The 14125-nt window shown below is 48.0% G+C and overlaps 1 protein-coding gene across 1 annotated transcript in view; it reads right to left on the bottom strand.

Annotated features, from left to right (window-relative positions):
- LOC119100412 (uncharacterized) overlaps positions 1 to 8190 on the bottom strand; it is a 61806-nt gene extending 53616 nt beyond the window's left edge. The window contains exon 1 of the mRNA XM_037223510.1: positions 8024 to 8190. Coding sequence (XP_037079405.1) covers positions 8024 to 8090 — 67 coding nt within the window. The 5' untranslated portion in view covers positions 8091 to 8190. The remainder of the gene's footprint in view (positions 1 to 8023) is intronic.
- Positions 8191 to 14125: the final 5935 nt, after the last annotated feature.

Below are 14125 nucleotides of genomic sequence, written 5' to 3'. Positions count from 1 at the left end.
CACCGCTTACGCAGCTCGACTGCCGCGTTGCGCCACTCTTGGTACCCAGCCAATGGCCACAGCTGATGGGGAACAAGACGCATCGTTATTTGTATAGCCCAACGCCTCGTTTCCGACCTTTTTAAAATTCGAATCCCATCTGACATTAACATAGCCTCTTGTCGTGACGTCAAAAGGGGGCTTCAAACATCTTATATATATATTTGGATTTTGTCGAAAAAGTCTTCGTAATCCGGCACAGTTCTTTGAGTTTTGTCGAGGGATTCTTTGGAATCTAGCTTTTATGTTAGCAGATCAGAGACACGTCTGCCCTGAACTTGAAAATAACTGTAAATTCCATTTTTGACCAGGCACTTTCAGATCAAAGTAACATTCTTTTTTCACGCGAAGAGTGAGAGCAACAATTGTTTTTATTACACTGAGCATGCAATGCGCTAGCCAGTTAGGTGATGCTCTCATGCATTACATGAGAAGTAATGGCCTGCGGCCGGTGGCAGCAGGAAACAGCAGGAAATTAGTATAAACTAGCAGGTTTCGAAAGCAGCGTTATCTTTATCATTCGCGTGGCTTCAAACAATTTTTTAAAAAAATATTTGATCCGAACCCTTTGAATGGATGGATTTCAGGGATCAGAGCTCACGCTAAGCAGTGCTTGTTGTGCGAGCCTTGACCCCTACCACCCGATCGCGCAATTCCATGTCAACGGCAGAATTTGTTGGAGAAACTAACGTGCCCCAATGCTCGGCACGGTTCGTCCTGCCCTCTGACGTCAACTGACCTTCAGCGCAACCGCTGCCACCGGCCGCAGGCCATACCTGTCAAGGGCAAATAGCGGGCGTCCTAAAGCAACTCGAACCCACCTCGCCACGGGTGGGTGGATCAGGCTTTTAATCAAGATCAGGATGAAGACAGGCGTTCTAACCAACTGAGCCACTGGGACGGACAAATGTGGCACAGACCAGAAGCGGATTCGTCTGGTTTAATTTAGGATCCATTTTAAGAGACTTTCGTATCTTTGAACTACAAATGAGAAGAAACGCCAAGGTTCGAAAGTTCGAAAATATGATGTTTAACCCACTGCGATACTCAGCAGTTTCGTTGACGGCACCTACGATACACTGCAGTACACCTGGTTTCGCATACGAACTACAATGCACATGGCATTGCTTAGTCACCACATGCCTCCTTTGCTGCGCAGCTCCATTTCAGTGCGGTTCATGCACATATGTTTAATTCGTCAGCAGATCACGGCAATCGGATGTGGCTGATGATGGATTTGTTAGCTCAATGACCCCTGACCGGCGCGCCTTGTCTCATTATCATCTGGGATCCGGGGCCGGGCCCGTCCGGTGTCCGTTGATTTTCCAACTCCACAGGCTCGGCCCTAACCAGTTCACGTCCCAGCCCATGTCCCATCCAGCCGGCCACCGGCAACCCTGGTCCGTGCCGAACACTACCCAACATGTCCCGTCACCAGCCCGTGTCCCATCCGGCCGACCACGGCCAACTCTGGTCCGTGCCGAACACTACCCAACATATCCCATCTCCAGCCCATGTCCCACCCAGCCGACCACGGCCAACTCTGGCCCGTGTCGAACACTACCCAACATGTCCCGTCACCAGCCCGTGTCCCACCCGGCCGGCCACGGGCAACCCTGGTCCGTGCCGAACACTACCCAACGTGTCCCGTCATCAGCCCACGTCCCATCCGGCCGACCACGGCCAACTCTGGCCCGTGTCGAACACTACCCAGCATGTCCTAAATGTACAACATTCAGAAGAGGCGCTCAGATTTAAGCGTTCCGCTTATGCGCCAATTCACTTATCATATTATGTACTGCTTAATGTCCATAATCGAAAATAAACATCAAATCAAATCAATGTCCCGTCACCAGCTCGCGTCCCACCCGGCCGGCCACCGCCAACTCTGGCCAGTGCCGAACACTACCCAGCACCGATCGGCCCTGCGATCCAGAGGACCTCAGGGGCCTCCACCGTCTCTGAGGCCCAGTGGGGTAGACGGAGGGGGAGCAGTCTGCCTGGCCCGCCCTGCCGCCCCTGCTGGTAAGAGGGGCGGCGAAGGAAGCCAGGCGGGCTGCTCCCCCTCCACATCGTTGTCCCGCCCGCGCTTTTACAGCATTATCTTGGACTAAAAATTCCAGTTACGGTGAAAATTTGTAGAAGAACGTTGGTCCTAACTCCCTCAATTCAAGTGGGATCTTTTTCCTTTTGGTAAAGGTGTTTTTCTTGTCCATAGTAACTTTGTTTAGTTTGCAACTCGGCACAGATCCATGGGTCGAGACGAGTGCCGGTAGCACTGGTATCATGACAAGATTTAAGTCGGTCTGGATGGCGACCGCAGCCAAAGGATTAAATATATTTGCATTATATATTATATATGCATATATATATATATATATATATATATATATATATATATATATATATATGATGCTCTTATATACTTGAACCATTTGAGTTGTTTGAGACCCATCATGAATGTTAAGTTGTTTATGGCTTTGTTGTTGACCTGATCCGTTTACTGTTAGCCCTTAAGTGTTGCATAGAAAAAAGTGAGTTAGCAGGTCCATTTTTTTTTCAGTTCCATGGAGAACCCAATCCCACTGTCACTGGTACTTCGCAGCCTTTAGTTTTTCGCAAATAAGCTGGTTCATACGCTGCAATTTTATACTCGCTCACGACGCTACCTTCTTTTCTACACTTACATGACCGTTCCACTCTTGCAGCTCGTGCAACTTTGAACCTAGTTCACGTTTTCCCCGCCTTCGCAGCATGCTGCGGCAAACCTGAGTATCTGGCTATTGCACGATCTTCGCGAGATTACATCGGGAGTTGAGAGCTGGGCTCTCGTCTACCGAGGCAGACTAATTTGGCGAGAAACAACTATAACAGCGCGGGCACTCGAGCCTACACGGCATTCAGATGGCTGATGATCAATGATGAAGGATGAATCTTGTTGAACAGTAATGAAGGTAATTAAAGGTACGTAGATTACCGACCAGCTCCATAACTACCTTACTTATCTCACGGCAATGGCTACACACACTGGAGCAAACCACACGTGGACTAGCAAGCCTATTTTTCCTATAAGGGGACTAACGTAGATATTCTCCAAAGTGGCGAAGAGTGTTACATAGTGGACGACGCTGCGTGAAGCGCCAACAGTCTGTTCGGGGACGCCATTAATATTACGGGTGTCTTCGGTTAACGGAAATACCTCTACGAGAAGTACAAAATGTCCCGCATCACAATCCATATCGTAGACATCTGCAATAAAGTCAACGTTCATACTGGTAAAAGCTGCCTGCCTTCTAGAGGTCATGCCGGGTCGGATGAGCCTATGGATACCAATATTACAATGGGTACCCGCGGGCTCGGTCAGGTACATATTTCGAAACAAATTATGAGTTTGGGTACAGGTCGGATACAAACTGGTTAAGACATTTGCGAAAGGACAGGTAAAGGGCCTACGCAGCGGTAGGCAATGTCACAGCTCGCGCTTCTTTAAGTCTCAACTAGATTGGGGTTAATCCATCGGTTTCCGTGAATGAACATTGCGAACATTCTGGCCATGAAACGTTCCGCGAGTGAACAGTCTGAACATAATGTGCATAGACATTTCCATCGTTTTACAATTATCAACAAAAATAGTTAGTATGAACCGGAAATTACACCTTTTGAGACTACGAATAACCACACGCGCCCGCCGCTTAAATTTTGAAACCCTCCCCGCGTCACAAGAAACGCTCCTCAAACAGCCCGCACAAGCTCGCCAACTTTATTTGCCATTCCGGGTGCTCACACATACAGTTTTAGTACAAAAACGGGGCGCTGTATAAGGCGCAGAGCTTATGGACAATTTTTGAGTACACTTCCGCGATATACCTGGATATGAAAGCAAAACTGAGCTTGAACGACCCTTTAACCAGACATGCTGCTAACTGGAGGGACAGAGCATGTAAACACTGGTGACCAAATAAGTTTCCCAAGTGGCCGCCTTGAAGAATGGCGTGAACACTTTGACACGTGCTGGAAGTTGATATAACCAAGAAGGGCTTCATTGTTGTGTTTCGGGGGATGGGATCGGAGCTCCCAACCCATTCCCCGAACACAATCAGTCAACACCATAATCAAACATAAACATAATCAATTCAGTATACCAGGAGACAGCAGTTTAACGTAACAAAAAATGAAATTGATGACACTGGGAAAGACTCGAGGTTTCGAAACAGAGCTCATAGTCAAATTCCTAGACAGAAATTAGTTACACCGCAAAAAGATGTGTTTGTTCCATTCCGTGACGCCCTGTCTGTGGCATCGACCGGACTAACGGTCAGGTAACGTCAGGGATAGGGGAGGACTATGTCAAACATTCCGTGACGCCCTGTCTGTGGCATCGACCGGACTAACGGTCAGGTAACGTCAGGGATAGGGGAGGACTATATCAAACATTAACGCACGTGAGGCCTTCGTCGCAAAACTCTGCTGTTGACCAGGATTTTACGATCTAGTCGGCGCTCCACGAAGAAACATTGTTTAGCGTGTGTGCTCATCCCAGAAATACATCCAAACAAACGTTCGGAATAAGACTTGAAGAAACTTATGTCCACCGCAATCAAACTTTGTTACAACTCGGCGCACGCCAGCGTCACTAGGAAAGCAGTCTTTGTATCACAACTGGGGAGAGCGGAGCGCCTATCTTCCGATACCCAATCGTGTAAACGTGGACGTGCCGAACCATTTTCTTTCTTACTTCTTTTCGGTGAGAACGGATAAACTGAGCAAGGCGCGGGATCGCCAGATTGTGCTACATGCTCTCGGTTTAGCAATGCATCAAACTCGCAAAGGTGTGGAAAAGCAGAATAAACAGACTGTGTCTCTGTGAACCACCGTCTACGCATGGCAGCCAGGGTAAAATTCAACGTACGTTTTACTCGGCGCAACGCAATTGAATTTCTAGCACAAACAAGACTGCAGTGACATTCGAATGCCTATTCAATCATTCAATTGCAAAATACAAAAAACAATGACAGTCATCAGTCATCTTACGTTCCTTAAGCCATGACTTACCATAAAATGCCCCTGACGAAGAGAACGAGCATGTTGTCAACACCACCTCTAAGAGCCACATCACTGCCGCTCTGATACCATACTGAGCGGCCCTGAGGTGACTTCACGGGATCGATCGGAACAAGGAGTGGCTCCGGTGGGACGGGATAACACCGCACATGGCACAGCCTCACTGTTTCCGTTCGAGAAGGATCCCACTGGAATGCACGCAAGCTTAAGACTGGCCTGGGCTTCTCACTTGCCTGACCTGTCGCCCTCGACTTTATGCAGTCGGGTAACCCTAAGTTCTTCTTCAGACTCAGGATGGGCCGCATCGCCGCGGACAATCGACCGGACAATCAGCTGCCTGCAGAGGGTTCAGCTGTTGCCGCGTCCTGGGCCCCCAGGGTGCCGTCTGGAGCACCTTTTGCTGTCCCGAGGTGGCGGCTGTGGAATTACTGATGACTGCGGCTGTCGCTGGGCGTGTTTTGCCATTCAGCTGTCACTCGAATGCCGCCAGTCACGATCGTGCGACAAATACACTTAGCCTGTTGGGACAAACATAGATAAGCTTTTATCTGGGCTACCTATACTTATGAATCCAGCCGCATGTTGCAGTAAGTTGTTCTTTATCCCAAACCACGCTATTGTGTGAAAAGCTTGTAAAACATTTGCAGACTGACTTAACACAGGAATGAGTTGGTATGGCAAAACGTTTAGATACCTTCAGTGTGTTATCTAGTATAAAATGAGCATTGTATCGGCAGCGACGTGTCTAGAAATCGATTGCACCAATAGTTACGAATATTGTTCTTCACTTCTTTGGCACAGTACTCCTCTTTTGCTCATATGCATTCAATGGGGGAGCTCAGTTGAGTATTTATGGGGAGGGCTCAAGTCAACATTGGGAGGTGAGGGGGGAACAGCTCAGGACCCCCCGAAAGTGTATAAGATAACGCCCGTGTTCAGAGGCCTAAAAACCTTGATCTCCAATTGCATTTTTCATGGCTAACCTTAAGCTATCTTGTTAACTAAAACTGGACGAATATTACTTATCTAAACATCTAGAGCGTTGATTCAATTCAAAGGATTTCTGAGGGACCTAGGCATACAATGGTTTTTTTCCCGACACTAGACACTCCTTGTCCAAGAAAAGTCCTCACGGTTCTTCTGAAGGATCTTCAAAATAATATAATAATCATGCCTCAACAGAAAAGATATTAGCAGTCATATCTAATTTTTACCTGAAGAAAACATGACTGAAATTAACGTAACCTCGATGCACGTTAGTACTTTTTAGTCACATATATATACACACATGATTTTTGTAACCAAAAATTTACGAACCAAGGCCCAAAGGTATAAGGTACTTTAAATAGGCCAAATTGTCAATTTCAGAAAGAAATAATGACACATACACTGACAAAAACATATGGCTGGGCACATCTATATACAACATTAACCATAACCAATAGACAACACAGTGACAAGCTTACCAACGGCATAGATACCACCAACATCTACTGCAGTTACATTCAGGTGTCTGGTGCCATTTCAGCAGGCACCTGAATGATGGCTGCTCATCAATTTCAACTTGACTACACATACAACTCAAGCAACATGGCGCACGAGATAGTTTCTATGCCACGTAAAGGTCACACATGGGTATGAACCGGCGTATTCGTCCCTGTGTTTCCAGATGCGTAGTTGTACCCGTCAGGAAAGCGCCTACCATTGTGTGTTCTCATGGACCTGCAATGACTGGTGAAAGGCATGCAGTATCCGGGGGCGTAGTTTCGTAAAATAAGTTTGGTGTTGGCTGAGCAGGGAAAATAAGTAATCCTACCCCAAAATGCTCAAAAAGGACGACGTCTTCCTGTCTTTGGCCAACCTCTCAAAGCTCGGAGCGAGAGCTCTTCCCCTGTTCCCGCAACGTAACAGGAAGTTACACCACTGGAAGTTCTACCACCACTTTTCGTTATATCCTGTATGGTTCTTGCTCTTGTGTAAGGATTCCGTTCTCTCAGAATGCATCGCAAGTAATGATGCATGGTTGTGAAAAGAACAGCTTTAAGCCAAGGCAGCCCGCCCTTGATGCTGCAACATACCTTATTTGTTTATAAATTGACGTGCATTGCAGATCTGAAAAAAACGAAATTGAACAAAGATCCCTATTTTATCATTGTTGTGGAACACTGAGCTTTCTTTCAACAACTGCTACCAGCAATTGCTAGGTAATTAGGTCTACATTTGTACTGAGTTAAAAGATGAGTTAGTGCCTTGTACTCATAAAATACACTCAACGCTCGCCTTGCAACCAGCAACACCCGCCGGAGGCCATTTTAGGCCCGCGCGTTGCCGGCCTGTGGGTGGCAGTCCTAGTTCAAAAGTGACACTTTTAGCTTAAATGCAAACTTCCCTGAAATTCTTCTATGGGTGGAGTCAAAGTGTAAGAAAACAAAGATGGGTTAGTGGCAAGTGGATACGACTGGTAAACATGGGGGAAGCTATGTATGAGCACAGGCCAATGGGCAGCAACTGAGTGTGGACGGCCATGAAATAAAGCCGATCTTAGGCTAATGCGCTTATGATTGATTTGGCGAGAATGAAATCTGTCGAAATCCAACTGCTACCCTTGGGTAGCAGTTGGATTTGGTAAAGGCAATCTTACCGACTGAGGCATCTACCGTCTGACATATGTGTGAAATCGACAGATTTCATTCTCGCCAAATCAATCATAAGCGCATTAGCCTAAGATCGGCTTTATTTCATGGCCGTCCAACCCATCAGTTATCTTAAATTGGCTTAATACTTACCATATGCCTGCCGTGCGCCCAGAGCTGTTCGGAATGCAATCGCGGAGCTGACCTGATTTGTTCCGCACACCCGCAGGCCCCACAGCCAGCCGGCGACCATAGCTGAACTAAACAAGTTAAGGCCTGGCGTCACTCACCATTAGCCGGCAGATTCCAGGAAAGCAGCAGCAGGACAAGCCGCGCCGACACCAGCGCGAGCGGCATGGCGACTGGCACCTCTTCGCCTCCCGTGACAGTCTCCGACGGCGCGTCCCGCCGGCACCTGCCCCACTACCACTGGCTCACGGCGGCACGGCGTCGCCACGCGCGGCCGACATCACCGACCTCAGCCCCGACCTTCGGCGCCGGCGGTCGTCGACGGGCGACGGCGGGGGCGGCAGCGCGGCGGCGCCGCTCGCGGGCCAGCTCGTGGCGCGGGCCTCCACGCCGCTGCGTGACGCGACGGCGGCGGGCGGAGCGGGCGGCCGTCGCCGGCGGGCTGTTATCGACACCCCCGGGCGTCGGCGCCGACACTGACGGCCGGCCGGCCAGCCGTCGCCGCCGTGCGGCCCGCCCCGTCGGCACCGGCGCGCCGCCCGCCCGACACGGCGGCCGATCGCGGCGGGTTGGGAACGGCGGCGGCGGCGGGGTGTCGTCGACGGGCGATCCGAGCGAGATTTAAGTTTTGGGGAAGGTTTTGCACGGATTTGTAGCCATCGTTTATAACCAGTGATGAATGAAGTGGCTGTATGTGGAAATTAATAAACGTTTCACCCGTACTTGACCAGACATTACAATTTTTGGCACATGACGAGTGGAATCATAGCGTTCGCACATATGGGAGCTACGTCTTCACCGAAGTGATAAGCCATCTTAACATAACTATTTTAAATGAGGCATGATTGCGGCTATCCTCGGCCCTTTCCCACAATCCACTGCTCTGTGCTGTTCCAACAGTGAAGTGCGACGATGTGCACGCGGGTCACTTCGCGAAGTTTTCCAGAAGCCCCACACGCAGCCGAGCGCAGCTGTCTTAGGTGCTGAGTAACCAGAGGGTGGCAATGCATTACGCTGCATGGATAACTGTAGCTCACCACACACACACAAGGGTATGACTCACAGTTTCTGGTACTGCAAGAGTATATTTAGCTGGGCTTCAATATGTATTACGTGTTTTTGTAGCACAGCAGCTTAGTTGAATCACGTGGCGCTTTCAGTTTCGATGGGCAACGATAGGCCAGGTCTCGCCCCCGTCGTTTTGCGCCTGTCATGTCCAAAGGAGGGATTTTTTCCGTTAGCAAATGGATTCTCCCATCTGTCCGCTAAAATTGGCCTTCAAAACCAACGTGCATGAATAGTCAAGTTCACTGCCAGTTACCGCAAGTAACGTTCAGCGGTCATTCGGACACAGCCCTGGTCTATGCATGTGACGAAAAGTTTAATTTCAATATTGCAGACAGGTTTGGATGAGATAACAGTGTCACAGAACCCTCTGCTGTATTTAAGTTTGCATCAGCGATCGAATGTAGGTATTCGATGATGTATAAATGTTTGATGCTACCACTGGGCCTAGGGATTTGGGAATGACATCATGCCGGTAATTTGGGCAACCACGTCTACTTAAAACGGTGTCAGCGCTCAGGCTCTCTGTAGCTCACTACATAGGCGTCCTGTTGGGAGACATCATTATCATACGCTCTGAAAATGTTATGATCTCGTTTTAGTCGTCTGAGAATGTTATACAACTGGGCTCCAAAGTGAGTAATTCGTTTCAAATGACTGAGCCAACAAAAACAAACGAATTTGCAGATCGATTCTTGGAAAGTTGCACGCCGACGTAATTTACCGTGTCCCTTCTGTTTTGCCACTAGTGTTCTCTCTTACACTGTAATGGCCTGTTCGTGCAGGCGTTTTAAGCGTTAAGCAGAAAGCAAATCCTGTGCGCAGCTGCAATACCTGTCGAAGACGAAAAATATGACGCATTCAGCAAACGTACGGGGTCGTCAACTGCACAGCTTATAGCGGGGCTATTCTTGGCGCTTGTCGGACACGCTGGAGAAACTTCCGTTTAAGCAGAATTTTACACTTTTCAAGGTTTTGACCTCAGCATGGGCTCAGCGGGAGACGAGCCCCCTCCCCCATCCACGGCGAAAGTTCACCATGGCGGCGCTGCAGTCCATGATGTTATAGATGAAGACGAAGCGTGAAATGACGCATTTCATGCGTTAAATTTATTGGGAAACTTAGGGTGACGGCAACTTAATTTATTGTCTTCAATTCTTTGTGAGAATTAAATCATGGCGCACATCTACTATGCCTAGCTCGTAACTTTTGCACTCCGGGTATTTACAAACCTGACATTATCTGTTTCTCACAAGGTACGTGGGCAAATCAAAGGCTGTCAATAGCACTGTTTCAGATATGCCGTATCTAACCTCTTAGATACGATTGGGTGGAAGCGTTTAACTTGTGTTGTGATTAGACATGTTCCTATGTCGCAGTTTACTAATTCCTAAATGAGCCTGAACTTAAATCACTTCAATGTCACACGGCCAGGGCATATGCACCTTCCTTGGATAACTCAAAGTTTTGGTGCTGGGTGGTGGTCTTACCCAGGTAATCTCCTTTAATCAATAATAAATCTGACCAGTGCCGTTCAGGAGTGTAGGGTGTTATAGAGTACGATTGCACACTACTGATTGGTGGTTTTCTTTTGGAAGTAATATTGCACCCGCCAGAACGTTTTTACAGCTCAAAAGCTGAAAACAAAATAATGAGTCGCACAGGCATATGACAATCTGTTTACCACTTTGCACCGACGTGCTTTTTGCCTAAGTGTGTTTCATATAGCCCGAGGTTTAAATTACATCACATCGACGCTCGTCAACTTTGACCGAGCACACGCCCCAACGACCGAGGCGGAAAGCCGGAAACGAAGGTGGAACGCACCAACCAGTAACTGGCGCGGTCGAAGTGCCAATTTCGACGCTCCAAGGGTGATGGAGCTTAGTTAAGATAACAGCACAAGATTATCACGTCTCTGCGATAACGAGAATGACGCAAACGCACGCGAAACGACAAATTCAACGGAGGGAACGATGAGAAATGAAACGGCAAAGGTGAGAAAGATTGAGTTGCCGTAGCAAATGACCATTAACGCCAACAGTGCCCAATGAGGAGCCACTTTTAAACCGATTAAGTTAACATTTTATACCGATTACCGCCAGCGTCTTTACTAAGCGATTCTTCTTCTGATGCCCGAGCAATGGGTCAGCACTTCATTTTTGCACAGAGTTGCAACAAAAGGATTTCAACTTGTTTGATGACGTCATCACACAACTTAGTGTTAACGTTTTGAATGATTTAGTAGAATACCACACCTCAACAAAAACACAGTTCACTCCATGACTGCCAAGTCATCTGAGACCTTTTTGCAATACAAAATGGTTCTCCTGATGCCGGAGAAGCAGCTGATCACTTCTTGTTTGCATAATTTCAAACAACTGGCATTTTTTTTTTATTTTCTGAATATGCAATTTTTTGGAAATGCGTCATGTGGAGTGGGCCAACCTGGCGCCAAACAACCTTGCTGTTGATGACAGTAACTCAAAGCTCCTAGAAAATCGCCTGGAGATGCAATGGCCTATAAGGCAGTGGACACTGTGCCGAAGCCAGGTGATAGTGCAGGCTACCCAGTGGACTTCCCCAACAGCCTGGGGCCATCACGACTGCAATCACGCAGCCTTGTGCTCAGGTAAGGCGCGCCCATCACGCCTCTAGGAAGACAGGATCCCAAAGTGTGCAACGGCACACGGCTGTCCATCGCGTAATGACACCAGGAGTACTACAGACGACCATCACAACAGTCAAGGCCCAGAAAGATAACTCATTCCTCCCAAGAATCCCGCCCATCCCATCTGGTATGCCCGTTATGGTAAACGGATCCGGTTTCCCGTTCGGCCGGGCCAAACCATGGCTAACAACGAGAGCCCAGACCAGTCTCTGGACGTAGTGGTTCTTAACCCGTCTGAGCCGGTGTCCTCCCACGCTTAGCTTGACGTGGCGAGATCAAGAATGGGGTAGAATCCCGACGCGACTCGGTAGCCAGCTTGCACTTGTCTACCTTCCTATTGCTTTGTGCATAACGTCGGTCACTCAAGCGCTCCATCCACCCGCTGCCAGGGCTGCCCGGCCGGGCAACGGTCCATAGTGCTGCACCTCAGGGCACGTGACCCCACAGAGAGGTCAGCTGGCCAAGCAGCGATTCAGTTGGGCGGGGCGGCCTGTTTATGACAGTAGCCCTGAATTGGCAATATGAGAGTGACATGTACCTTTTGCTGTTCGCATGTTATTATTTGCCCTGTGATGCTTTTAAATTGAACTTGTGGTGGTACCGTGTTTTAAAGAGACTGTATGAGCTACATTTCTCTCGGAAATTATTGTTTACAGGTTAGACGGCAAGTTTAATTGAATCATATCCAACGATTAGGTGATTGGATAATATTAGGAGTACGACTACCTGCGATACAGGTCAGATTAATCGGTGATTTGGAAATTCATTCAGCAGTTTTAAATTGTTATTTTGCGGTACAACGTACTGCATTACCGGACACCGCTGACACTCCAGCTCATCGTTCAATACATGCCAAGTATTTGGCCGTATTATCACAAGGTGGCTGACGTGGTGATGATGGACATTCATGACTGGGAATTGTAATTATCCAACGCAATATTCACCACCTGCTTCCGGATGAGCTGTTTAGATCGAGCCGCCATACTGGTTAGCACAGAAAACAGCAAATTAATTTTACGTAATGTACATGTGTAACCAAAGCCGTCCCATTTTGATCAAGCCAATTGAGGCGTCGTACGCTTCCATTGCCGACCTGAGTTACACGATTAAATGTATCGTAACTTATATGTAATGTGCACTCCTATGCCTTGGCGACATGACAAGCGGGGGTCCCATTGCCCCATTGCACCGACATATTTGAAGCCAAGTAAGCTTGTCAACACCGCTAGCTTGCATCCCCTCGTCTCAGGGACTAAATATGATTGAACATGCGCCATGAAGATTTAAACAAGCATTGCTTCGGATAGTAACGAGCCAAATAGGCGCGATGTTCCAGCCCGTTCGCTCGGACGAGACGGACAGTCATCTTGGAAACTTGTTTTTAGCACAGCCTGTTCTGAAAGTCCAGCATGTAACTTCAGCAATGCCTCGTAACCGTACCACAGGCATGCAGTTTCGGCAAACCAGCTCGGGCTCAGTGCTTGTTCGATCAGTCGAAATGATGTCCCCAAATATTGACTTGCCGCGGTCCCGTTGGTGACCCTTACACAAGACTTCATGATTACACCATCACACCATAATGGCAGAATGCAAAATGAAACGTCATAATTTGTGTTTTTCTTTTTACCTGCTTTCAGTTTGGCTCATTTGTACGCAAGGATAAATGTAAGAGAAATTTCAGTCACCGACGCCATAGCTTATTTTTTCCTTGTAGTGGCTTTCACTCAGGATGTTTGGGCGCGAGGGTAGATGTAAGAAGCATTTCAATCAAAACGCTCCGTTTAAACGCACAACACGGAAACCCTAATTCGGTCCAAAAAGGTTTGTTCGCCCGTAACGATACCAGCCGGGTTACAGGTTTTCATCACGTGATGGCATTGGTTATCAAAGCATGTTGTCGACCAGTTCCATTCAAGAGGGTGCCATGTGGCAGAAATCTACAGATATAAGGCGAAACCGATGATACCTGCCTTTATTTCCATGGGCAGAAAATAATACAAAACGTGTGTAGTCCTGAGAAAACCATTTCAAACTGCCTCTCGGGCCTAAAATCGCCCTCTTGATGAGCACACGTCCGAGAACAATTATGAGCAGCTTCGTGTCCCTGTTGATAACCCGGTGGCTACCTTTGTCTTTGTGAGCCCTCGGAATTTTCTTGCGATGGTATAACCGCAGCTGGCTGGGCGGGTGAACCTGTTTCCAGTCGGTCCCCCTTGCCCGTATAAGGGTCTGAGAAGGTCCCTCTCTGACGACTCCAGGGAACTGCTACGCTGATTTTGAAAACGTAAATGGCGTTTGATTTCTGCCGGTGAGTTCTTCATTTCTGAAAATTATGATCTCAAGGGTTTTTATAAAGGGAAACAGGGGCAAAACCACAAACACCGGAAATGATCTTGATGCAACACAGTTGTCACGTTTGCGCACGGATTCACAGTTTCACGTTTGCGCACCAATTTCGACTCAACCA

The sequence above is a fragment of the Pollicipes pollicipes genome, unplaced genomic scaffold, assembly GCF_011947565.3.
Source record: "Pollicipes pollicipes isolate AB1234 unplaced genomic scaffold, Ppol_2.1 Scaffold_4881;HRSCAF=5763_pilon_pilon_pilon, whole genome shotgun sequence".
Classification (NCBI taxonomy): domain Eukaryota; kingdom Metazoa; phylum Arthropoda; class Thecostraca; order Pollicipedomorpha; family Pollicipedidae; genus Pollicipes; species Pollicipes pollicipes.
This window is presented reverse-complemented; position numbering and strand designations above follow the sequence as displayed.